Here is a 24967-nt window from a genome sequence, read left to right as displayed (position 1 = left end):
ATGAGGTATGACCAGCCATAATTTTATTGAATTGCAAAACAAGCATAAGGGACTGAATGGCCTACTCCTTTTCACAGTTATGAATTGGGTCATGGGATTTTTTTTTATCTTCATGCAAGAGGGCACATTGGTCAAAATTCTTTGGCTTATCCAAAAGATGTCACCTCTGACAATGCAGCACTCCCTTTTACACGGGAATGTAAGCCTACATGTTATGTTTAATTCACCAAGAGGAACTTGAATCCATAACTCTCAGCTTAGGCAGGAGGATAATAACCAAGCCATTAATGGTCTCCACTTCACCTTCCACATCCCCCCATCAATTTGTAGTTTTCCAAAAAAAAATACACCAGTCTTATTGAGCTCCAATTAAGTAGAACTTACTGTATTTCACTAGAAGTTGTATGTTACCATCAAAATTTCATCAGGCATGGAGATAACTGAACATTGAATGTTGCCATAAAAATTCCTTTTGATGGATGGGTGATTGTATGTATACAAGGCTATCAAGAACACATTGGTGTCAACTCCCAAGGTTCACGAATATATTATCCCATTACATTTTCTTTGGGCTGTTGTAATCTATAGAATTGACTACTGTCCTGCCATTATACACTAAGAGTAGTAACCCTGAAATTTAGACTTAACAATCCATTGCTGTAAGTTCAAATCACAACATAACAGCTGTGGAAGTTAAATTCTGTCATAATCTGGAATTTAAAAAAAATAATTTGCAATGATGAATGTAAAACTACCATCCTTACCTGGATTTGAAGACCCACAGTAATGTGGTTAACTTTTAGCTGCCCTGTGGGATGGCTGAGCAAGCCATTCAGTTTTTTAAAAAAAACAAAGCACCAGACATCAACCTAGGCACCGAACGCATTCAATTCACAGACTTGTCAAGGAATAGCCTCATATAGTTACAGTCACAATCATATCTTATCGTCATATTTCCAACTTCTCCATCACAATCTCTAGGTACATCCTGACCCACTAGGAAGACAGACTTGAGGTGGCAGTAGAGTGGTATACAGGCAAGAGGGAGTAGCCTTGCAAATCCTCAATTGACACCAGACTCCATGAAGTCTCATGGCATCAAGTCAAACATGGGCAAGCAAATCTGATTATGACTTAGTCTTCCTTCACCTGATAATCAGTGCTCCTCCACATTGTTCAACACTTGGGAAAATTCATTGTAGGTAGCAAGGGAACAGAATGTACTCCAAAGGACTTCGATGTCCATCACCAAGAGTGGCTTGGTAAAAACACTACTGACCGAATTGGCCAAGTCCTAAAGGACAAAAGGTTCCAGACCAGGTCTACAGCAGGTAATGAATAAGCCTAACATAAGGGATAAACTTACTTGGCCTTGTAGTCATTTATCTGTTGCAGATGCACCAGATAGAATCTGTATCTGTGATGGCATTGGCAGGAGTTACCACTACATAGTCCTTGTGGAGAACAAATCCCATCTTCACACTTGATGCCTTCCATTGTGTTGTGTGGAACTACAATCATTCTAAATGGGATAGATTCAGAGCTATTCTAGCAGCTGAAAACTGGGAATCCAAGAGGGGCTGTGTACCAGGGGCTGGCATATTCTTCACTGATCCATAGCAACTATATTAGGGAATCAACCTTGGTCCATCAAATACAGAAGAGTATGCCAGGAGAAACTCCAGCCATACCTAAAAATTAGTGCCAGCCTAGGAAAACTGACACAGGAGTACCTGCGTGCTAAACAGCAAAAATAGTGTGCAATTGGCAAAGCTATGCAATCCCATAACCAACAAATCAGATTAAAACTATGCAGTCCTATCACAGAGTTGTGAATGATAGTGGAACATTAAATGGCTAGGCAGTGAGTGGAAAAAAACACCACCAACAAGGGAGGGGCCCACAAGTGCTAAAGACAAGACTGAGGCATTTATGTTCATCTTGAAATACTGAGTGGATGATTCACATCTACTTCCTCCTGAGAACCTCAGCAGCAAGAAGACAGTTTTCAGTCAATCCGATTCATTCCACGATTTCCCAGTGCAGCACTAAACATCCCAGTTGTATTACTGAAGACCAGCACTCTAGAATCAGTTTTGGTCTTGCCAAGCTGTATACAGTGGCAAATACCTGAAACTGTAAAATATTATCCAGACATGTCCTGTCGGCAAAATGCAGGACAGATTCAATCTGGCTAAGTAGCATCCAATAGTTCTTCCCTCAATCGTCGGCAAAGTGATAGGAAGTGCCTTCAACAGTACTCTCAATTAGCACCTGCACTCTAACAACTGCAATTAGGTCTCGCCACTTAATACTGATATTCACTGGTACCAGATAACTGAACTCCCCACTATCAACATCCTGTGGATTACCATTAATCAGAAACTTAACTGAACTAGCCACATCAGTCAAATAGCTACAAGGGTAGATCAGGCTGGACAGCTGGCAATGAGTGATTTGACCGCCACCTCCATGGTTTCCATCATCTACAAGGCCTTTATTTTAGCAGTGTGATGGAATACTCTGCATTTGGCTCTGAGTGCAATTGCAACAATGCACAAGATGCTCAACATTATCCAGAGCAGAGCAGCCCACTTGATTGATACATTATCCATCACCCTAAAAATTCACGACCACATAACTGATGTTGCTCCAGTGGATGCGTTTTCTGGCCTTCGGGAACCATTTGATCCATCAAGGGATATGGATGTGTGGCAAGCTGGAGGAATTGCTGACTGGAACTTTTTTTTGTCCCTGTCATGCCTCTACAATATTTCTTCAAAATATTGTCCATTCTGTTCCCAAGTATGGAAATAACGTGAGAAATGCCTCCAGAATATTGGTTCATCTGTAAAACATCAGTTACATCACTCCCAAAGATACTTCTATAAATTGCACTTAGAAACTGCTTGCTCCTGGACTTGTATACATTTCAGAGTAGACAGCAATTCTACAGATCAGAGAAAACTGCACAGACTTAGATAAGGAGCTCCTTCACATATTATCCTTCCTTCATGGTGGCCATCAAATTTTTCAGGGTTCTTTTTATACTTGAAAATGTCTCGGTGAATTGATGGTGCTTGAAAACAACCAGATAGGGACTGGAATGATACTGTTGCTGGTACACAGCATCTGAGGATATTGAAACAAGTCCCCCAAACCATTTCCTACTCCAGTGCATCCTGCTCCAACTCTGCTACCTTCCCCATAGTTCCTGGGTTGCTGCTTGTGGGAGGTAGAGTGAGTAATGCAGTGAATTGAAAGTGGATTGATTGATCCTTTACTTCTAACCCTGTGAACTGTTCTCATTGAGGAGCCCTACAGAAATATACAACAGGGAAAGACATGAAATGGAATCTGTGAGACAATCCTGAGAGAACACTTCAGTTGTCATCAATATAGTACAGAGCTGCAATTAAGTTGCCTGTTGGCAGCATGGTCCAGTTAAGAACCAATTTCATGAAGAATGAGAAATGAATAGAAGAACAGGTACTAGCCTGCAGATTTAGAGTCACCACCTGCATGACCCTCTCCAATGGGGACCATGGAGTGGCAGTCCTGGGTGAGTCCTTCCACGTAAGTCAACGACTTCAGGTTTGGGGAGCCCACTCCCGCTTTCATCTTTCCCTTTCTACAGTAAGCTTCCTTTGCCTGCATCATGAAGACATCATTTAAAAACAAAACTGACCATTTTCCTGAGGTCTGGCAATAGTACTGGTCATTGTGCTTTCTTGATCAAGTGCAAGAACATGCAGCATGCAGGTTGATTGTAACAGGACATCATGATCCCACCTCCATTTGTGATATTTGTGGTTGCAAAGATGATGAAATGCCATGCCTGACTTTGGGTTGCCTGTGTAGCATTTTACAGTGACATTTTTGAATTAGGAAACATCTCATGTGATTAACTTGCTGGTTGATAGAGGTCTATTTGTGTGTTACAGATATGCCATTGCAGTATATCATTAACAGATGAGTATAGCAGGCACTGTAAGTGAAAAATATTGAGTGTTGAACTTCTTCCTCATCTGGGAGGGTGGCTACTTTATTGAAGAAACTCCATCCATTTAATCACATCTTCCCAGACAGCTCCAACCGCAGCTTCTTGTAGAAGGCACACCCCACACCCTAAAGCGACACACCTTCTTGCCACCACTTCCTCGGCTCTCTCAGAAAAGGAAGCTGTTCTGAATAACTGCGTGAATAAGCACTGCAGGTAATACATTCCCAAAGGGGTGAGATCAGATATGACACCTTGTGAAACACGGAAACAGTGTGGATAGCTAAATGATAACCAATACAATGAATGCAAATAATTCACCACAGATAGTGGGACCCTAAACTGTGGCTGTGCTTTTCTTTAGATTTATCCTTACCCGATTAACAGTGCATCAACGCCATTACCTATTCTTGCACTCAAGGCTGCATTATGTGAGAACTGTTCAAACAATGCTTACCTGTGTAGCCTTCTCTAACTCCAACTTTGTATGTGAAATCTGCATCTGCATCTCCTGCAGCTGGTCCTGTAGCTGGACATTCTCTCTCTGAAGCTCTTCGTACAACTATTAGACAGAGTGAGACACAATTACTTTATAGGCTTTTCTGGCAGTGTTCTTGATCAGCAGTACCTTGGATCAAGAACTCCACAGGTAAGCAGACTAAAATTAATATAGTTTGCCGAATCTAGGATAAGGTATGGCAGAGTTCATCAATACTTACAAAGTTAATTTTTGGTTCAGATGTTGATTTTGTTTAAAGTTTTAAAAAGATATTCAGATCAGCCATAAATGGCAGAATAGGTTAAAGAGGCTGAAATGACCAACTGTGTCCATCTTCTAATGTAACAGAAGAATGAGAATTAGAAGAACACATCAGTACAAAGCGCAATAAGTGGAGGGCAACAATAGATGAGGGAGTTGTAAATGTCACCAGTAAATAGGTAAAATCAGGAAGGCAAAATTAAGTGGGGGAATTTCTGATATGTACCAGTTTCAGGACAAATTAAAGATGTGCACTAACAATAGAATCAATAGGTGAGAATAGCAAAATATTACAGGAAGACAGTGGGAATTAGGGAAAGGAACTCGTAGTTACATGATTATTACTGATCCTAGATTTTTAATTCCAGATTTATTTAACTACTTGAATTAGAGGTTGGAACCAGTAAATAGCTAAGGGATGGTAGCAATCTAGAGATGCAATGGGAGAAGATAGGGAAAGCAGGTGAGTTGGAGAGGGTGGCAATAAATGAGGAAATTTGGGGTGGACACCATGCAGTAGATGGATTAGGGAGGGACAAAGTGAATGGTGGAATTAGGGAAGGACATCAGTTACCAGAAGAATTAGGAAGAGTACCTGTAAAACAGGAAGGGGTCAAGTAAATGAGATTAGGTGAGAACACTGTCAAATGAGAAACTGGGGAGAGAAACAGCAGTAAATTGGGAGTATTAGGATTGGGTACGAGGTTTACCCAATAAGCAGCAGTTGATTGAGATACTCAAAGGCTTGCATATTGGAAAATTAGGATGTGGTACCTTTAAACGGTAGAATTAATAGAGGGCATCCATTAATAGGAGAATGTCACAAATGTTGAGGAAGTCAGGTTTGAAAAATTGAATAGGGCTGCCAAGGTGGAATTTTGGAAAGAAATTCCATTTCCCTAGAACAAATGATGGAATAGCCATCATTGATGAATGAGATTCTCGACCCCAGTCAGATGAAGAGGCCAGCTGGAGGACATCAGAGACGGGAAGCAGATGGGGTTTAAACCTACATCCTGACTGGAGATCTTCAACTTGAAATTTACCTTTCTGTAGCCTTGCCTGTCAGTCTCACTCTCAGCCCGACCAGGCCGTGCAGAACGCAGGCTCGTGTCCGAATAGCTCACTCCTCTGTTTGATTGATTCCCTTGGCTTCTTGCGGTAGTATCTTCCCTGTAACTAAAGTCAACACATAGACAACAACAGCTCCTATTGCGTATCACCCAATAATGCAGAAAAATTATTGCATCTTTGTAGTGCTATCAAACATTTGTTGTTGAGCCTGATGTGGTGTTAGAGCAATAACTGAATGCCTGGTCAAAGCTGTAGCGTTTAAGAAAGTACCTAAAGGAAGAAAGATGCCAGGAGATTTAGGGAGGGAATTCCATACATGGGACTTTCCTTCTTAAGGCCTGATCATCAATGTTGGCATGCTTAAAATAGGGTGGAGGGAGACTGCTCAAAATGTCAGAAGATGAGAACAATCAGTATCCCAAACAATCGTTGGCTAGAAAAGTTCACAGAAAGTGGAAGTGATGTGGCCATGGAGCGATTTGGAAAAGAGATGAGCTTTCCAAACTGTGCACATTGCTTAAAAGAAGCAAATGAAGATCAACAAGCATAGCTTGAACATGGCTTCTCTAGAGTTAGGATAAAGGCAGCAAAGTTTTGAGTGAAAATTAAGGACAGTCGCTATGGCTTTGTATGGAGCAAGTCATATCTTACAAACTTGATTGAGTTTTTTTTTGAAGAGGTGATAAGGGTAGGGAAGTGGATGTTGTCTACATGGACTTTAGTAAGGAATCTGACAAAATCCTTCATGATAGGCTGATCCAGAAGATTAAGATGCAAGGGATTCACGGTGATTTGGTAGTTTGGATTCAGAATTGGCTTGCCCACAGAAGACGAAAAAAAGTGGTGGAAGGGTGTTATTCTAGCTGGATATCTGTGATGTTCCACAGGGATCAGTGCTGGGACTTCAATTGTTTGTGACATATATATGACTTCAAAAAAATGTAGAAGGGTTGGTTAGTAAGTTTGCAGATGACACAAAAATTGGTGGAGTTGGAGATAGTGAAGAAGGTTGTCGAAGGATACAGTAGGACATAGATCACTTACAGATGTGGCCAGAGAAATGGCGGATGGAGTTTAATCTGGGCAAGTGTGAGGTGTTGACTTCAGGAAGTCAAAGGTAAGGGGAAAGTATACAGTTAATAGCCCGACCCTTAACAGCATTGATGTACAGAGGGATCATGGGATCCAAGTCCACAGCTCCCTGAAAGTGGCAACACAAGTAGATGGAGTGGTAAAGGCATATGGCATGCTTGCCTTCATCAGTCGGGGCACTGAGTATAAGAGTCAGTAAGTAATGTTGCAGCTGTATAAAACTTTGGTAAGGCCACACTTGGAGCATGGTGTGCAGTTCTGGTCGCCCCAATACAGGAAGGATGCAGAGCTTTTGGAGAGGGTGCAGAAGATGTTTACCAGGATGCTGCCTGGATTAGAGGGTATTAGCTATAAGGAGAGGTTGGACAAACTTGGATTAGTTTCTCTGGAGCATCAGAGTCAAAGGGAATATCTGATAGAACTTTATAAAATTCTGAGAGGCAATAGATAGTTTTCTTTCCTTGGTGGGGGACAGTTTAAAGGATATGTGTGGGGCAAGTTTTATTTTAAAAGCAGAGTGGTGGATGCCTGGAACACACTGCCGGGGTGGTGGTGGAAGCAGATACGATAGTGGTGTTTAAGAGGTTTTTAGAAAGGCAAATGAATATGCAGAGAATGGAGGAATATACTGTACTGTTCTAATGATAAGATTTTAGCAGCCGGCTGAGAATCTAGAAATGAGCAAGGCCAAAAGGGAGAAGCCAAGGAATGAGGAAGAGCAAACGGAAGGAGCCTAGGAAGGAGGGAGGCTGGCTGGAAGTCCAGGAATCATCTAGAGAACAAAAGCCAAGAAGAGATTTTCAGCAGCAGGTGAGCTGAGGCAGCGGTGAAGTTAAACCACATTATGGAGGTGGAAATAGGGAGAAATGGTGTAGATATTTGGTCAGGAGCTGATCACGAGTCAAATGTAACACCAAGATTGGGAACAGTATGGTTAATTTCAGACCATATCCACAAGTAGGATGGCATCAGTGAGTAGGGATTGAAGTTAATGATAGGACTCCCGCTATCTAGTTGGAGGAAATTTCTGCTCATCTATTATTCAATGTCAGTCAAGCAGCAGAAACTAACGTTATGTACTCAGATGAATTGCCAAGAGGCAGCATCTAGATTGGATGTAGGAAGGGGCATGAATAGATCCTTGGGGATCACCAGACGCAACAAAATAGGAACAGGAATAAATGGTACTGTAGGTGATTCTCTGGCCACAGTTGCTGAGATGAAGAGATAATGGAGAAGGATGGACTAGTTAACCTTGTCTGAGACTGTACATGAAACAATAAGAACGAAGAGGATAGATTACCTTTATCACAATGAAAAAAATATTAGTGACATTGTTAGAAGCCATTTCATTCTGTGCAAGGGGTGGATATTGGGTAAATATGGTGTGATTTAGAAATACTGCATCATATTAAGTGACTTTGGAGAGGAATAAATCTACAATTTTTAAAAGATACATTCTCTCAACCCAATTTTCACTGAGGCTTTGCCAGAGGTGTGCAGGTATGAAGCAAGATGCTGATATCCCCAACTTGATCCTGAGCAAACAAATTAAACTAAAGATGGCCCAAGTATGAGACATTCAAATTTCACTTGTAATTTTAAAACATTATATATTTCCTGTAAGCTCAGCATTTGGAAATACCATATTTTATCAAAATGCACTATCACATTTGAGCTGTAAGTCATGTGCTGGAGATGATCGGCTCAGGAAGTAAGTACCAGTGATATTTACTGGACTTTACTGCTCTTTCCATTCACTATTTTAATCTACTTGTTAGTTCAAATATTCTGCAGTTCTACTATAAAGATCAGTGCACTAAGGATACAGGTAGCCAATACCTCCCACCAGGGTCTAGCCAGTGGATTAACACTCACCATTTAGGAAATGATGAGGACCCATTCTTTCACTGGGCTTTATTACAATTTCCCTGATTTGTTAACAGACTCAATCACCATCACAAGTTTCCAGAAGGCCACCATTACAGAGTTCAGAAAGAAGTTGTCAAATGCACAATTCAGCTTGTCAGCTTGTTTGGTGGAAAAGAATCTACCAAAATAACAATGACCAAGACTACATTAGATCACCCATACCCAAACACCCCACCACCACCCCATGTTTAATTCAGCTTCTGTGACTGGTTTGTGGGTCTCACCCAGGACAGCAGCAGGGATTCAATGGTTAGCCTCGATCCACCTGAATTTAGGAAGGGAAAATCAGCCGGTGACCCCTGCTAAAAGAGTATCCGGTGTTGTTAAGTGAGAACAAAATCAATCATGGCCATCACAGGAATGATAAATGGACTCCTTACCTTGACAGATTATCAGTCTGCAAAAAAGGAAACAGAAGTAATAAGAACAAATCAACCAAGACACAATCCACTCATAACCCATCATGTAGACACCTCACTGATTAGTTGTCTGAGTGCAGTAATATCTGAGACAGAGCAGATGGTAGGGTGTGGTGTGTTAGCAGAAAACACCATGTCAGTACATGCAATTTGGTCAACTGTGGGCCATAACTGTAATTGAAACCGATTCACCCACACACTTATTCACACAACCTACTCTGCACATACTTCCCATCATCTTTGTTTGATTGCTTGTAACAAAGGTTCATTAATCCCAATATAACACCTCCTGCTGACGTTTACTCCATTACAATAAGGGTTACACTTTAAAAAGTACTTCACGAGTTGCAAGATGCTTTGGAATGCCCCAAGGTTGTGAAAACACCTAAGTAAATGCAAGTCTTCGTTATGAGGGGCAGGGGATGGTGGTGAGATGGGAATGGGATAGTGGTACTGCTGGGAAAGCTGTGCTAAGATGCAGGCATCAGAGGCATCTTTGTTTTTTATTTCTCATCTGGCTCATTTGTTATGGAAACCTGCAGTCATGTTTTGTTACCTTACACCTAATTATCCAATGCTCCTGGCCTCCAAAAACCCATTCTCCATTAAAATCAACTAATTCAGAAAACAATATTTATATTCTTTCCCAGCACTATGACTGTTCACCCCCTGCCCCTCATGACAACTCCATCAAACTCTCCAACATTACAACACAAAGGTAAAATACTGTTTTAAATGACAGAAATACCTGCGGGTATGCTTAGCTGCTGCTGAAATCTTACTAAGCTAAAACAATCCATGTCACTCTACGGGGGCTGGGTAATTCCAGGATTTTCCATGATTAACATCCACCAAGCCTGCTGATCCATGTAATCTCCTGGTCCTAAACTTTATAGAAAAAATGTCATCCCTATTTTTAAATCCTTCCAAAATTACCCCTTTCCATCATTATAACCGTCTCTAACCCTATAACACCTTCCTAGTGACCATGTACCATTCCTCTCCATCTCTGCAGCACACCTGTTCCTCCATTTCCAGTCTTGGATGACTCTTCCATCGGTGGTCACTAGGCCTTGTGCTCTGGAATTCGTTCCCTAAATTACTCCACCCTCCTTTCTTCCAGTAAGACAATCCTTCAAATTTGTGTCTATTCAAGCTATCCTAATGAACCTCTTATTGGCTGAATTTTCATCTTTAGTAAAGCTGCTATGGGATTTTTTTAAAATCTAGATCCTTACTCTGTGCTGATTCATTTTAAGGGCAGGGGCTATGAGGTGTGGAATCTGAACAGAATATACAGGAAGATGAGACAGGACTAAATTCAATAACCCCTGTGCTGGTTGGTTTGACGCAGGCAGCGCACCGTTTGATTAACAAGTTTGCACCTGTATGTAGCCAGCATGATCTTTTTATCTCTCAGCAGGAGCCCAGAACTAGTTGACTAGCAACACTTTACCTAACTTGTCCTACTTGGTAAAGTAGAAGTGGATTTTGACTGCAATAGATGGCATGGGGTGGTGGGGTGGTGGGGGGGGGGGAAGAGGAGAAATCACAATAAATCTCCAAGAAAAAAGAAACAAGATGAGGAAAACTGAGAAACAGTTATAGAATGATAAAAAGAGAGGGTTCAAAAGACAAAGACAGTCAGAGAGGGGGAAAGATATATAGTGGGAAATGAATGGCTGGAGAAAGAGACTGGGCAGAAAGATGGGCAAACAAAAAGTGTAAGACAATATATTCAGACTGTTACCCTAGTCAAATAAATCAGATGACCCTCCCACTCACAGCTACTACATTTTATCAACTCTGCCATCAATTATCAACCTTCACTTCATTTATTTTTGACTCTTCCCTTCCCTTGACATACTCCATTTCAAGGAACAGACTAATCCAGTTGACGGTATCCACCAAGCCCACTGATCCCTTAAATCTCTACATGTCCTCGCACTCTATCGACTGTAAGGACCATGCCATTCTCTCAGTTCCTGTGTCTTCAGTGCAACTGGTCTGACAATGTCATCTTCCACACCAGTTTTTTCAAATACATCATCCTTTCCCTCAAGTGAACCCAGATCACAGCCAGCAGATCGTTTAACAGCATCCATTCTATTTCCCACTCTTTCATTCTCATCTGTTCACCTCGTTCCCTTCCACCTAGACAGTCTCAATATTCAGAGTATAAATGTCTGCAGTTTCTGAAGCTTCTAATGTGATACACCACCAAACACATCTTCCACCACTCCAATTCTTCCTTGTCCAACAACACTTCTTCCATTTCATATTCCTTTCCACCATCCTTGGCTCCAAACTGATTTTGGATGAAGCAATGACTTATTTCTGCTATTTTCAATTCTGCATTCAGGGGTCTCAATTAGGTATTCTTTTTGTAAAGGTGATCATCTTGTGGGATATCTCCATTCAGCACACAAGTATGGCCCTGAGTTCTGATTTCCTAACACCTAATTCACTATCCTAATCCTACTTTGACCAGCCTATTTTTCCTCCCCTATATCATTCCAAAGAAGCTCAATGCGAGGTCAAGGAACAGCACTTCATCTTACGACCAGACACAATATGAGCTTCTGGATTCAACGTCTATTTCAATGATATCTGATAATAAGCATAACCAGTATTTTCTGTTTTCCTTTCAGGTTTCTAGCATCCACATTATTGTCCTTTGTTAATTTCAGATTCAGTTTCTTCTCAGACTGACCTTTCTTTCCCTCATCCCATCATCATCCACTCTTCCCTTGCTTCTCCTTTTCTACATCTTAATTCTTATTGTCCCTTTACTTTTCCAAATTCTGATGCAAAGTCATCAAATTAAACTTTAATGGTTTCCCTACTTACAGATGCTGGCTGATCTGCTCAATATTGCTGTCACACTCTGTTTTTACTTCAGGGGCTATATTGGACTTGCATTACAGAACTGGGCAGCCATGATCCATACCTGTTTCTTCTGCAATCCCACCACATCCTCACTATCTGACTGATCCTGGTCATTCTCATCCTGGAAAAAGAAAAGTTGTATAAACAGGGGAACGTTCCAGAACAAGGCTACAATCCATGCCCAAACTCTAGAACTCTGTTACACATTCACTGCTTGGGAGATTCAGATACATGGTATGCAAGCACAGACCTGTCACTTAATCCCATCCATCCAGGCAATGTTTATTCTTTTGAATTTACATATAAAAAAGGAATAAACTGATTGCTCAGCTAGAAGTGAAAGTGCTCCACTACTGAGAGACAAAGTTGACAGTGTTAAACTAACTTCGAATAGAAATGATTGAAGAATATTTGGTAAGACTTTGCTGGAGTACTAGTGAGACATTTGAAGTACTGCTTATGGAATTGTTAGCTGCATTCTGACTTTTATGATAACATTGAATCTACAGTTAAGAAACTGTTTAGTCCCTGTTGTACTGATGCTTTATAGGAGTTCATTTATTCTCACAATCTATTTCATCTAATCCTATTAGTGTGCTCTTATGTTCCTTCTCCCTCGGGTGCTAATGGTCTTTTAGCCGGCATGTGTCCATGTTGTTTTCCTCATGTACTCTTTACAATGGCGCATTCCACATTCTTACTACCAGTTTTGCCTTGAATTCCAACTCAATTTATTAGTGATTCTCATATAAGTTTTAATATCTTCTTCACACCTACCCTATTATCCATTAAAGAGTCACCCATGAAGCCCCACTCTTGTCTTTCCCAAAGAAAAGAACCTCAGACTGTTCAGTCTGTTTTTGTTTGCTCTGATATGATGAATGTACATGTCCAACACGAAAAACAGTAAGATTGCTAAATATGATCAGAATTAGTCCTGAGCCTCAAGATGGATGTCAACAGGTGCAAAAACCTTCATCAATAAATAAAATGTACAGTGCATGCTTGAGAGTACAGCTTTGCAAAGTTTATTTAATCTCCAGGCACAGATCAGTCAAACTTCCCTTCCTAAAGTGTAAACTAAAAAGGATTAGAAATAAGATATCCTGGCAGGAATGGGACATACTCAAGTTGGCTAAAATTGGACATTTGTTTGTGTTCAACTTATAGATGTTAAACTTAAACAAAAGCACACATAGGTAAACGATGTTTGTCAGGTTTCAAATAACTTTTCCTTCTCAATTGCGTACAAAGTGGCTTTTATTAAAAAAACCAAAAGGAATTCAATATAAACATTACCTTAATAAAGCTTCGGAAATTTGTAGATTTCTTTCAATCGATTCTGAATGAGACCTGACTGCACTGCATCTACACTGTTTCTTAAGTTCTATTCATGTAGTCCTGGATAATATTTGGCTGCGGAACTTGTCTTTAGGCAACTGAATTACAGTTCTGGGCTAACCAACAGCAAGACCAAGGCCAGCATTTTGGGTGATACTAGGCTCTTCAGGTAAAGATCAATAGAGATAAAAACATTTGTATAGTACCTAAGCATTACCTCAGGTTGGCTCAAAATACTTCAGTCAGCCAATTACCTTAGAAATGGTCACTGTTGTTAGGCAAGTGTGTCAGACAATTTGTGTATAAATTGGAAAAAAAATGACCAAATGTAAGTTTGGTAGAGCTAGTTAAACATTACAACACAGTAGAGGTCCTTCAGCCTATGATGTTGTGCCAGCCTTTTAACCTACTCTAAGATCAATCTATCCATTCCTTCCCACATACCCATCCACTCTTTGATCTTAAATGTCCCTAATGTACAGTATCTGCCACTACCAGCACCCCTGGCAGCACATTCCATGCACCCACCACTCTGTGTATAAAAAAAAACTTACCTCTATTTCCCCTGTACTTTCCTCCAATCACCTTACAATCATGCCCGATCGTGTTACCCATTTCAGCCCTGGGAAAAAGTCTCTGGTTGCCCACTCGATCTATGCCTCTTATCTTGTACACCTCTATCAAGTCTCCTCTCATTATCCTCCGCTCCAAAGAGAAAAGTCCTAGCTCACTCAACCTATCCTCATAAGACATGCTCTCCAATCCAGGCAACATCCTGGTAAATCTCCTCTGCACCCTTTCTAAAGCTTCCATAACCTTCCTGTAGTGAGGCAACCAGAACTGAACACAATACTCCATCACCTCACGACTCTTGAACTCAATCCCTCGACTAATGAAGGCCAACACGCTATATGTCTTCTTAACAACCCTATCAACTTACACAGCAACTTCGAGGGATCTATGGACTTGGACCCCAAGAACCCTCTGTTCCTCCACACTGCAAAGAATCCTGCTATTAACCCTGTATTCTGCCTTTGAATTCAATCTCCCAAAGTGTATCACTTCACACTTATCCGGGTTGAACTCAATCTGCCACTTTTCATCCCAGCTCTGCATCCTATCAATATCCTGTTGTAATCTACAGCAACCTTCTACACTATCCCCAACACCACCAACTTTTGTATCATCAGCAAACTTACTAACCCACCCTGCCACATCCTCATCCAAGTCATTTATAAAAATCACAAAGAGCAGGGGTCCCAGAACAGATCCCTGTGGAACACCACTGGTCATCGACCTCCAAGCTGAATACGTTCCATCTATAACCACCCAATTCTGAATCCACACAGCCAAGTTTCCCTGGATCCCATGCCTCCTGACCTACTGAACGAGCTTATCATGGGGAACCTTATCAAATACCTTACTAAAGTCCATATACACCACATCCACTGCTCTACCCTCAATGTGTTTTGTCACATCCTCAAAGAATCCAAATTGGGCTCGTGAGGCATGACCTGCCCCTCACAAAGCCATGCTGACTATCTGTAATCAGACTATGCTTCTCCAAATGCTCATAAATCCTGTCCCTAAGAATCTTTTCCAATAATTTAACCACCACCGACGTAAGACTCACTGGTCTATAATTCCCAGGGTTATCCCTACTCCCTTTCTTGAACAAAGGAATAACATTTGCCACCCTCCAATCATCTGGTACTACTCCTGTGGCCAGTGAGGACGCAAAGATCAAAAGGGAGAAATGTTTGTCACACTAGGTGCAATGTCATGGGATCCATTTTGTCCCCATGAGCAGACATACAGAATCTTTATTTAATATCTCAACCGAAAAAAAAGCATTTCTCTTCATGCAGCAGTCCCTCAGTGATGCACTCAAGATTATATGCTAATTATATTGTACAGTGGGACTTTTGGACAGAGCTACTAGCTGAGGCAAATTGATCCCAGTGTTATTAGTAATTATTATATAATTGTGAAGTACATAATTTTTAATGTTTAATTTTGACAGAATTTTACTTTTAGATAATTAAAATCAATAGGAACAAAAAAAAAGTCCATTAAATCATACATTTAAGTTGGCAAGATCTCCTCACTGGTCAAAAGTGGCAATTTTCACACACTTGATACATTCCCATTGGCACTTTACTAGCCACTTAAATTACTTTTATTTTATGCAGTGATTGTGTTTAGCGTTCCAAGTCTCAGCTATTTCAAACAACAAGGTCTTCACAGCTCATCTTGCAGCACAGATCAAACTGACTACATGATACCACTGTATGAATCCGATCAGCTTCTCACCCTCACAACATCCATATAAAAATGTAGATGTACCAAAAGAATTTGTCACTCACCACGCAACATTCACCAGAGTATTCTGCCTATCCACTCTTAGTTCAAACTTATTGGGTATTCATCTTCTGTCCCTTGTCACTGAGTGTTCTTTAAAATAAAGCATCTAAAATACATAAATGTTTCCCTTGCCACCCCCTGCTTTCCTGACCATTTCTCTACTTCTGTTAATTCACTCAACATTCTCATGCTCAGAACAGGTCACAGTCAGCTCCTCAGATAACAATGAAATTAATGTATGGAAATATTTAGCACATCAAGTATAAAATAAAAGTAAGCTTGATTTTGGCCTAAGTGACTGCAATACTTTGCAATCTTTTGATTATTGGCCATGGTTCTGTTGGAGAAACCCTGCCTTTGAGCAGGGTAGCTGAATTGATCTACCTACAGTTCCTTTGAGTACCCAGAATACTTACATCTTGTGATAGGGAATGCACACCTGTTGATCTTCGTTTCCCCCTCGGCCGTCTCCGGTCTCTTGTACCGGACCTTCTGAAAGAAGAATCATCCGATTCCTTCTCCTCTTCTTTAGCTTTCTCCAATTCTGTGGGAGAGATCCAAACTGTGATTAGTTGTTCAGAAATGGTCCAGCATCCATAGACTCTCAGTACCCAGCAGCAAGCTTTCCTTGAAGACAAGGCATGCCAACCATAACCAAACAGCACAGAGTAACGGTTATCAGCCCCAGAGGTAAACTGCAATCTGCACGTTAAAACAAATACCCCAGAGTAATGTTATACCCAGAGACAACCCACACCATTGGAGGAAAATACCCAGTTACAGCACCCCCTCCCGAGCATAAAGTGACAACCAGTGTCAGCCCTCCCCTCTCCTCTGTCCCCAGTGTAAAGCAGCATCCAGTGATGGCAGCCTCATTCAGAGATAAGCAGCACCCAGTGACCACGTCACTGAGAAATGAACACTCACCCAACATCAACAGGCAAAAACCACTTTCACGTGACAGTTGGAAATATTATGGAGACCATTCAGTGACAATGGTCAGCACCTAAATTCTCTCGCTTCTGTGCGAAGTGTCCTTAGGTTCTCTGTAACTAAGGTGTTCATCCTTCATGTTTGAGTGGCAACAAGCTATTTCAGTGGGGAATAACACAGATGAACCCATTTATCACCTGATATCCAAGCATATACTTTCCAGCTGGTGTCAACAGATGGTGACAAGCAGCAGTAACTGGACTTCCCCTCTAATCCAGTGTTGAGATCAATTATAGCAAATATTGTTTTTGCACTCAAACAAGTCTTTAGCTTTGTCTGCTGTAAAATCAGCTAAGTCAGTACAGGTTTGAGGTTAAGTCAGAGTCATTCCAGTCCAAGTAAATCTACAGAGAGCTCGGAGTGTAAACATTCAGAGATGGAACAATTCTACATAAACTCTCGATAGAGCACTTAATTCACCAAAAGGCCACTAAGTGCTCTGGACTTAAAACATATTCAAGCCCGAGAATGTCAAGGCTGAACAACTTTTTTTTTGGAAAGTACAAAATGCTGCCAACACCAGGGGAATTCCACAGGAGATTGTGCATTTTGTTTTAGACACAACTCTTGCCTGCCTTGCTCAAGTTGCCGAATTCACTCAAAAGTATCAGCTAGTACAACTAAGAGTGATCCAGGAACAATAGCTTGGGGCATCAATGTTAAGGCCTATGATATCCTCTCTATTGCCCCAGTTACAATCAGCAATGGCAGCCAAGGGCCTTCCACAGTCTTGACACCTGTAACTGTACCAGCGTTGTTTTTATCCACTGTGACATACAGCAAGTTCTGCCCAATATAGGTTTGTCTTTCCAGCAAATGCTTGCTGTGAAATGCTAGAGATGCTGTTGAACCTGTTCCATATTTCAGGTTTTGAAGGAGTAGGAAGTAGACAATGAGCACACTCTATACTTAAGAAGTTTGTGAATACCTTTGTTGTCAAGAGGCTGTACAGCATTGTGGCAGGTGTAAGTTGGAACGTTTGAACGATTAGAATCTGTGGAATAGGAGGTTAGACCCAGCAGATCCGCTTTCTGTAGGTTGGCTAGTCTCGAACGCCAGTTCTTCTCCTGTATTAGGCAGCAACATAGAGGGTGGCACTAAATAATGGCACTTTGAGAGACAACCTACACATTCAAATAAAATCACCAAAAGCACAGAATGAAAGGCAGGGCTAATGGACAAAAATGCAAGGGGGAAAATGTAGATTATTCAGAGATTAAAGGAGGAGTTTGTGTGGTAAGAGATATGAACCGACAATCATGTGTGTATGTGCACAAGAGAGAGCTAAGGATCAAGGTTCTACAATGTAAAAGTAAAAGCCATTTGTCATAGAATAGTTAATATTTCAATATGAAATCTGTTCAAGAATTTAAATCGATGAAAGATTTAAACAATGAAAGAAGGCCAACTGACTCCCTTGATCAAGCAGATTGTGGCAGCTCTGCATCTGAGCTCTATTTATCCACCTTTGAACTGTTTTCTTAGGGTTTTGTGAGATAAAAGACCATCAATCTCAGATTTCTACTGTCTTTGCATGGTGAACAATGCTTCCCAATGTGAATCCAGAATGGCCTAGCACTCATGTGAAGATTTCTCTCTCAACCAATGTATTTCCCTGAACATCCTTTCTCTTATTTAAAGGATTCAATAAGAGAGAGATCAGTGGAAAACGTGCAAGGGAAGAGGTGATGAAGTTCAGAATTACACAATCTGATAGTTGTCAAAGATCTGCAGAGATGACAACAGAGGAAGAGACTTAGTAATGGCAGGACTGACACACAGCATTCCAAAAATTAATTCTTTAAAGCAACCCCATGACTTGTAATAACCTGAGTGTCACTGAAGGATTAAGAGAGTAATATCAACAACTTGCATTTCAATAACAGAGCCACCAACTGATTGAAATTGGGGATGTGCAAAATGGCAGACCTGTGGAAGTGCATGAATGCTGGGAATCTATGGAGGTGGAGGAGTTTACAGGAACAGATACGGTGAGAGCGTTCACAGATTTGAAAACAGTTGTTAAAATGAAGGCCTTGCTTATCCAGGATCTGTGATAACTCAGCATGCACAGAGCAATGTTGGTCAGAGTTAGTGTGTGCTTTGACAGTGGCAGACAGCCTTGGAGCATTAAGTGTAACAAAACTATGAACAAAGCTACCAGGTTATTATAGGTAGCTAATCATCTCACCTCATCCTGACTGCTCCTGCTATATTTGTATTTCGAGGCAAAGTCTTTAGTTTCTCCTTCTTTCTCTTCCTTTTCTTTTTCTTTCTCCTGTTCTGCAGCTTTCTTCTCACGCTGGATTCCAATCGTTTTCTCAGCCTCTTGGAGGTCTGTCAGTGTCACACCCTGCATCAAACAATGAAATATAAGAGAAACAGAACAGCAAGTTCTGAACCAGTCTGGTGGGAGGTACAGTATGTATAAGGTTGGGGGATGGGGATGGAAGGCAAGCATGGACAGAGAACACCCCAATAATCATTGGATAAAATGCTAAGGGTTTTCGGATGTCCATTCACATATTCATTCCACAGTACAATAAAACTCTGCTAATCCACTGTCCAATCATTCAGAAATCCTTATGATTCGGCATCTGGCTCATTAGGTGACATTTGCAGCACTCCATTCCCACTCCTGTATGCCTTTTAGACTGACCTGGTTTACTGGAAAATTCATTATAATACTGTAATATAAGTGAATTAGAATGGGGCAAATCCAACAATCTGGAAAATTTGCCTATCTGGCACTAAAGTCCTGAGTGTGCCAGATTATAGTTTTACTGTATTAAGGATGTGCATGCTTAATACAGTGAAGGTTAAAATGTTTTTAAAGCCTTATGATGCCCCCTCCGAGCAGTAAAGGAATGCATGGAGTGGAACAATGGTGAGGGCTGACTGAACACAGAATGTATTTTATGTCATATAAACCTCTAGTGAACATACACATGGACAAACCTCTTATGCAAATCTCTATTCCACATCCAATATTAGTTTATGTTTATTGGAGGAAAAATTAGTTTAGTTTTTAAACTCTTACTATCTGGCAACCGATTCAGAATTCCAGTATCCAACAGTGAACATGAGGGTGGGTGAGATTACAGCACAGTGTTTTACAGAGGCTGAACCCCCTCACCTGTGTGGACCTGCGAGACTGGCGGGCATGTCGCGAACGCGCCTTGCGTTGTGCTTCAGCTTCCTCATCACGAACTGGGGTGAGGTAGGATCTGAGTTGGTGAAACAATGCAGAGAACAATCACTTTAAAGGCAGCAGTGGTGAAGACTGATTGCGCATTGCACCCAGAGACATTATTGTACATTAGATGGAAGGAAGTCACAGCTATGAAGTCTGCTTGTAACTCCTCCTTGTCAATTCTGATGTTCAAGCATGCCCAAGGCAGTCCCAGTCCAAAAAAAAACTTACAAAATTGGTTCTTTAAATTGTAAATTTTCATCCTCACTAATCTTCATGTCCTTTACAAATGGTTTTCAATGCGATATAAACCTGTCATGATCTGTGAAGGATAAATTATCCAGCTGTCTAATTAGAATCCACTATTGAAGCTATGAAATTCCATCCAATGTACAACATGCAGCTGATGTTATGGCTTGAATTACAGCAGTCACATCAATGGGGCTGATTTTCTGCCTATTGGGAGATAGCCTGCTGGCTTCAGACTAAAGGGAGGTCTTTTTGGCTCTGTCCGGACCCTTTTTGTGCATAATATGCTATTGTTAGGGTTTCCCTAGCAAGGGCAGTGAACTCTCATCTAAAATAACAAAGCATTTAAATTGATATCTAAGCCAAAAGGGTGGCATCGTTATCCTTCCTTTTGAAATTACCTTGGGTTTGTTTACCAGGCATCATAAAGGACACGGGAAGTAGGACTGCCCCTTTGGATGGGAGGGTTTGTTGTACGGCAGCAATTCAGGAAAGTTTTGCTTCTCAGGTGGTTAAGCTCCACTGTGCACCTGGGGGTTCTAAGAAGTCCCAGAATCAGGTTCCGCAGCAGCAAACATTTTCCTTCCCCAAACAGGTATAACAAACTTCCCAGGTCTTCACTGTCACTAAATCTCTGTGTCCACCTCAGTGATCCAAGACTCAAAACATGGTTGGGTTCTGCTGCAATCAGAATGTAAACTTCTGATAACTGCACTGCCCAAAGTAGACTGAGGAGAAATGGGGGAGGCAAATGAAAACTGGGGTCATCATGTACCACAGCTCTTCATAGGTTGTACTTGTGTCTTTTTTTGTAGCTCATCTATGATTGTGATTAGAAACATTGCAACTTGAGTTATATATAAGTATATCTAAAGTTCTCTCTCTATCAAGGATTTGCAGGTACATATAGCAATACTTAGATTAAAAATAAAGTAAAAACACTTCAATAATGAAACATACAAATTGGGAGCTCCTCAAGCCTGCTCTATAACTTAATAAGCAAGGGGATGAATGGTTAGATACTATCTATCTGCTTCTGCCTTAACAATGTTCACTGACTCTGCTTCCACTGCTCTTTGGTGAAGAAAGTTCCGAAGACTTGCAACACTGACAAAAAAAAATTGCTTCATCTTTGTTAAACTGGTGACCCTTTATAGTTGAACAGTGATCCCCAGTTCTAGATTCTCCAACAAGAGGTAACGTCCTCTCTAAATACCTTGTTAAAACCCATCAAGATCATTTAAGTTTTAATCAAGTCACATGTCACTCTTCTGGATTCCATTAGATACAAGGCTAGTCTGTCCACACTTTCCCTATTAGATGACCTTCCTATTCAATACATAAATTCTAGTGAACCTCAGAACCACGTCTAATGAATTAACATCTTTCCTTAAATAACTTGCCCAATACTGAACACAGTACTCCAGATGTGGTTTCACCAATGCCCTACTTAAATGAAGCATAAGCTCCCCGCTTTTATATTCGATCCCTCTCACTGAATTACAACATTGTACCTTTCCTAATTATCTGCATGCTTGCCAGATCCCTCTGCATCTGAGCTCTGCAAACTCCAACCATTTAAATAAAATTTGTAATCTTTTTAGTATTCCTGCCAAAATGAACAATTACACATTTCCCCACAGTATATTTCATTTGCCAGATCTTTGCCCACTCACTTAACCTATCTATATCCCTCTGTAGCCTCCTTGTGTCCCCTTTGCAATTTATTTTCCTGCCTATCTTTCATTCATCAGCAAATTTGGCAGTTATACTTTTGATGCATTCATCTCAGTCATTTATAGAAATAATAAAAAGTTGAAGCCCCTGCACTGATCCCTACAGCATTACTACTCACTACATTTTGCCAACCAGAAAAGGATACATTTATGCCTGTTCACTGTTTTGTATCAGCCAGTCAATCTTCTCTTCGACCCACATCAATATGTTGCCTTCTACAGCATGAACGTTTATTTTTGACAACAACCTTAATCAGTACAGTATACTGACTCCCCACACCACCCCCCTCCCCCTTTATCCATGGGACACACTACTTCTTCAAAGATCTCCACTAAGTTCATCAAACATGATTTCCCTGATTATCTTGGACTTGTCTAAGTGCCCTGCTACAAAGTTTCAAATAACAACATTAACATCTGTGAGAGATGTTGAACTGCCTGTAGTTCTGTAGTTTCTGCTTTTGAATAAAGGTGGGAAGTAATTTTTTTTAAGAACATTTTCACATCCTCTTTTTTCTCTTATTCCACAGGCCTGGAATTGCCACTGAAATGAATGGGGACTTTAATCCTATGCGAGTGATCCTGCAACATCATCTGTCACTCAGCAAGTCTCGGACTTCCACGTTCAGCAGCACATAGGCAGACGTCTAAGACTTACTGATGCTTCATTGGATGAACCACCAACTCCAGCCCAACACAGCTCACTCAGTTCTCTGCAGAGTCTATTTCTTATTCAGCATGATTAACTAAAAGGCTTTTGGATGAATACCTCATCATGCTGTGCTCTGGAACTTCCTCCTTAAAACTGTCACGGCCTTAATATCTGGTTTCCTGACTGACCTTTAAGCAACTTCACCTATTATCGGCTTGGCGTCCATTTTTAAAAAGGACATTAGTGATGTTAAGCAAAGCCAAATTGCTGCCATTGAATTTGCAGACTCCCAATGAAATAAAAATGTGCTTCTTATGTATTACACACTCAAAGGCTCCAAACAAAAATGTCAACCTATCAACCCTGAAGGCTCAATGATTTGCCTGTATAACAAACATGTTTTCACACCATTCAGCTAACCCATTACCATCAATACCTCAGTATAATTTAATAAGCAACTAGAATAAAATCTCAAAATAAGGCAGCTCTCCATGTCTTTTAAGAGGTTTGATAGTGCAGGGTAATTTCCACTTCAATTCTAGTTAATTATGTACTTTTTTTTAAACACAATTAAATTATTTATTTCCATAACTGCATTTCAAATAAATTAATTCTTGGGGTGTGGGGAATGCTGGCAAGGCAGGCATTTATTGCTGACCTCTAGTTGCCTTGGGAGAATTACAGTGAGTGTTCCTTTAGAACTGTTAAAGGTTTCAGCCAATGCACTGGAAGAGAACTATAGCTTATGAGCAATAAAATAATTGCAACCCCAAGGAAATTGATAAAGCAGAATTAAATAATTGGTTAAAAAAAAGTGTTAGGAGATCATAGGGCAGAAAACTGATGACAGCAGGAAGGTACCAAAGGACCGGCTAGATAGGCACAAAGGTAACAAACGGAATTCAATCCGGAGTAGTGGTATTTGGGAAGAGTGAACTTATCAAAAGAATACAATAATAAGCAATAGAGTAATAAAAGATATGGAAGAACAGACAGATCTTGGAGTATATATTTACAGATCCCAGATGAACAATTCAAGGAGAGAAAAAACATTGTGAAGAAGGCATGTGAATAATTTTTTAATTGGCTAACTTAAGGAATATAAGCACAGGGATGTTCTGCTTAAACTATAAAAGAAGCAGGTCGCAGCAAGTGTACGGGTTTAATCCCCACGTTAGGGTGAGGATGTGATGGCACTGGAGATGCTGGGAGGAGATGAATGAGCATGTTGCCAGGTCTGGCTATTTTTAGTTATGACAAAAGATTTGCTATTTGGGGTTGCTTTCTTTAAAATAGTGACAGCTAAGTGAAGATTTAAATTGAGGTCCTTATAACGACAAGAGACCTAGATATAGTGTCCAGGAAGGACCTATTTCCCTTGGCAGAGATACCACTAACAAGGCGGCATTAATTTAAGATAATTGGTAGAAAGATTAAAAGGGAGTTGAGGACATTTTTCACCTTGGTAAATGGTATAAGGAACTTGCTGGCTGAAGGGTGATGGAGACAGGAATTCTTAATGTCTGGTTAATCATTTGAATGTGCCATACCCCACAAGGCTACAAGACCAGGAGTTGGGAATTAGAATTAGGCATGATAGCTGTTTCACAAGATGGAACTTACATGATGCTCTGAATGGACCCCTTTGTGTGCTATGAATTTCTATGGTCCTTATAGTATAGAACCTTGAATAATCTCTGAATTAATGAAAATAGTTGATTATATCATCAGACATTGTATGCTTCTGTTAGATTTTAATAATTTAGAAGTTCATGTCTTTAGTCTCAAAAGATGTCTACAGTTCAGCGTTTAGTTCTTCGGGTTAATGGGTGTGTGCCAACATGATTCCAATTAATGTAACGGAAGCTGCTTTGTACTAAGTCTGTCTCTGCGAGGCATAGGACTGAGTGTGGCTAGACTTGCATCAGATTGGAGCCTTAAAACCAGCAAAGTTCTATTCTTTAATGGATTCCACTAACGACATGCACACTTTAAGAATTAAAATTCTTTGCTTTCCCAAATCTGTTACAGAGTTAGCAACCCACTACAGAATATACTGCACACAAGAGATTCTGTTTTGAGTATGTGGTTCATACTGAGCTCACGGCATCGTTTGAGCATTTCACTTGTAACTGGTACCTGCGTCTCTCACGGTTCTCCGTGCCATAGCCAGTGCCTTGCGTGGTTGGATTACTCTCTTTCTCTGCTCCATTTCCTGCTTGGTTTTGAGTCTGGGAGCTGAGAATAAGAAGGAACAAAGTAAGACCTGTGAA

At 40.7% G+C, this 24967-nt stretch overlaps 1 protein-coding gene and 1 long non-coding RNA gene across 8 annotated transcripts in view; one reads left to right on the top strand and one right to left on the bottom strand.

Moving 5' to 3' along the window:
* Positions 1-24755, top strand: part of LOC127577658 (uncharacterized) — a 73969-nt gene extending 49214 nt beyond the window's left edge. Inside the window, exon 3 of one of the 2 annotated variants that reach the window (XR_007957414.1) lies at positions 22573-24755. This is a non-coding gene — a long non-coding RNA (uncharacterized LOC127577658). Of the gene's footprint in view, positions 1-18750; positions 18833-22572 lie in introns of those variants that run through there. The other variant, XR_007957415.1, reaches the window with a different exon arrangement.
* The window catches only part of zmp:0000001167 (protein phosphatase 1 regulatory subunit 12A), a 135775-nt gene that overhangs the window by 12733 nt on the left and 98075 nt on the right, over positions 1-24967 (bottom strand). For 5 of the 6 annotated variants that reach the window (XM_052029025.1, XM_052029022.1, XM_052029021.1 and 2 more), the window contains 9 exons: positions 24834-24932; positions 20001-20091; positions 19056-19217; positions 17793-17931; positions 16288-16415; positions 12228-12287; positions 9239-9255; positions 5807-5939; positions 4458-4562 (listed from right to left, as the gene is read on the bottom strand). In XM_052029025.1, coding sequence (XP_051884985.1) covers positions 4458-4562; positions 5807-5939; positions 9239-9255; positions 12228-12287; positions 16288-16415; positions 17793-17931; positions 19056-19217; positions 20001-20091; positions 24834-24932 — 934 coding nt within the window. Of the gene's footprint in view, positions 1-4457; positions 4563-5806; positions 5940-9238; positions 9256-12227; positions 12288-16287; positions 16416-17792; positions 17932-19055; positions 19218-20000; positions 20092-24833; positions 24933-24967 lie in introns of those variants that run through there. The other variant, XR_007957413.1, reaches the window with a different exon arrangement.

This window comes from Pristis pectinata, chromosome 14 (assembly GCF_009764475.1).
Source record: "Pristis pectinata isolate sPriPec2 chromosome 14, sPriPec2.1.pri, whole genome shotgun sequence".
Taxonomy (NCBI): domain Eukaryota; kingdom Metazoa; phylum Chordata; class Chondrichthyes; order Rhinopristiformes; family Pristidae; genus Pristis; species Pristis pectinata.
Note: the sequence above shows the minus strand (reverse complement) of the source record. Positions and strands in the feature narration are given on the sequence as shown.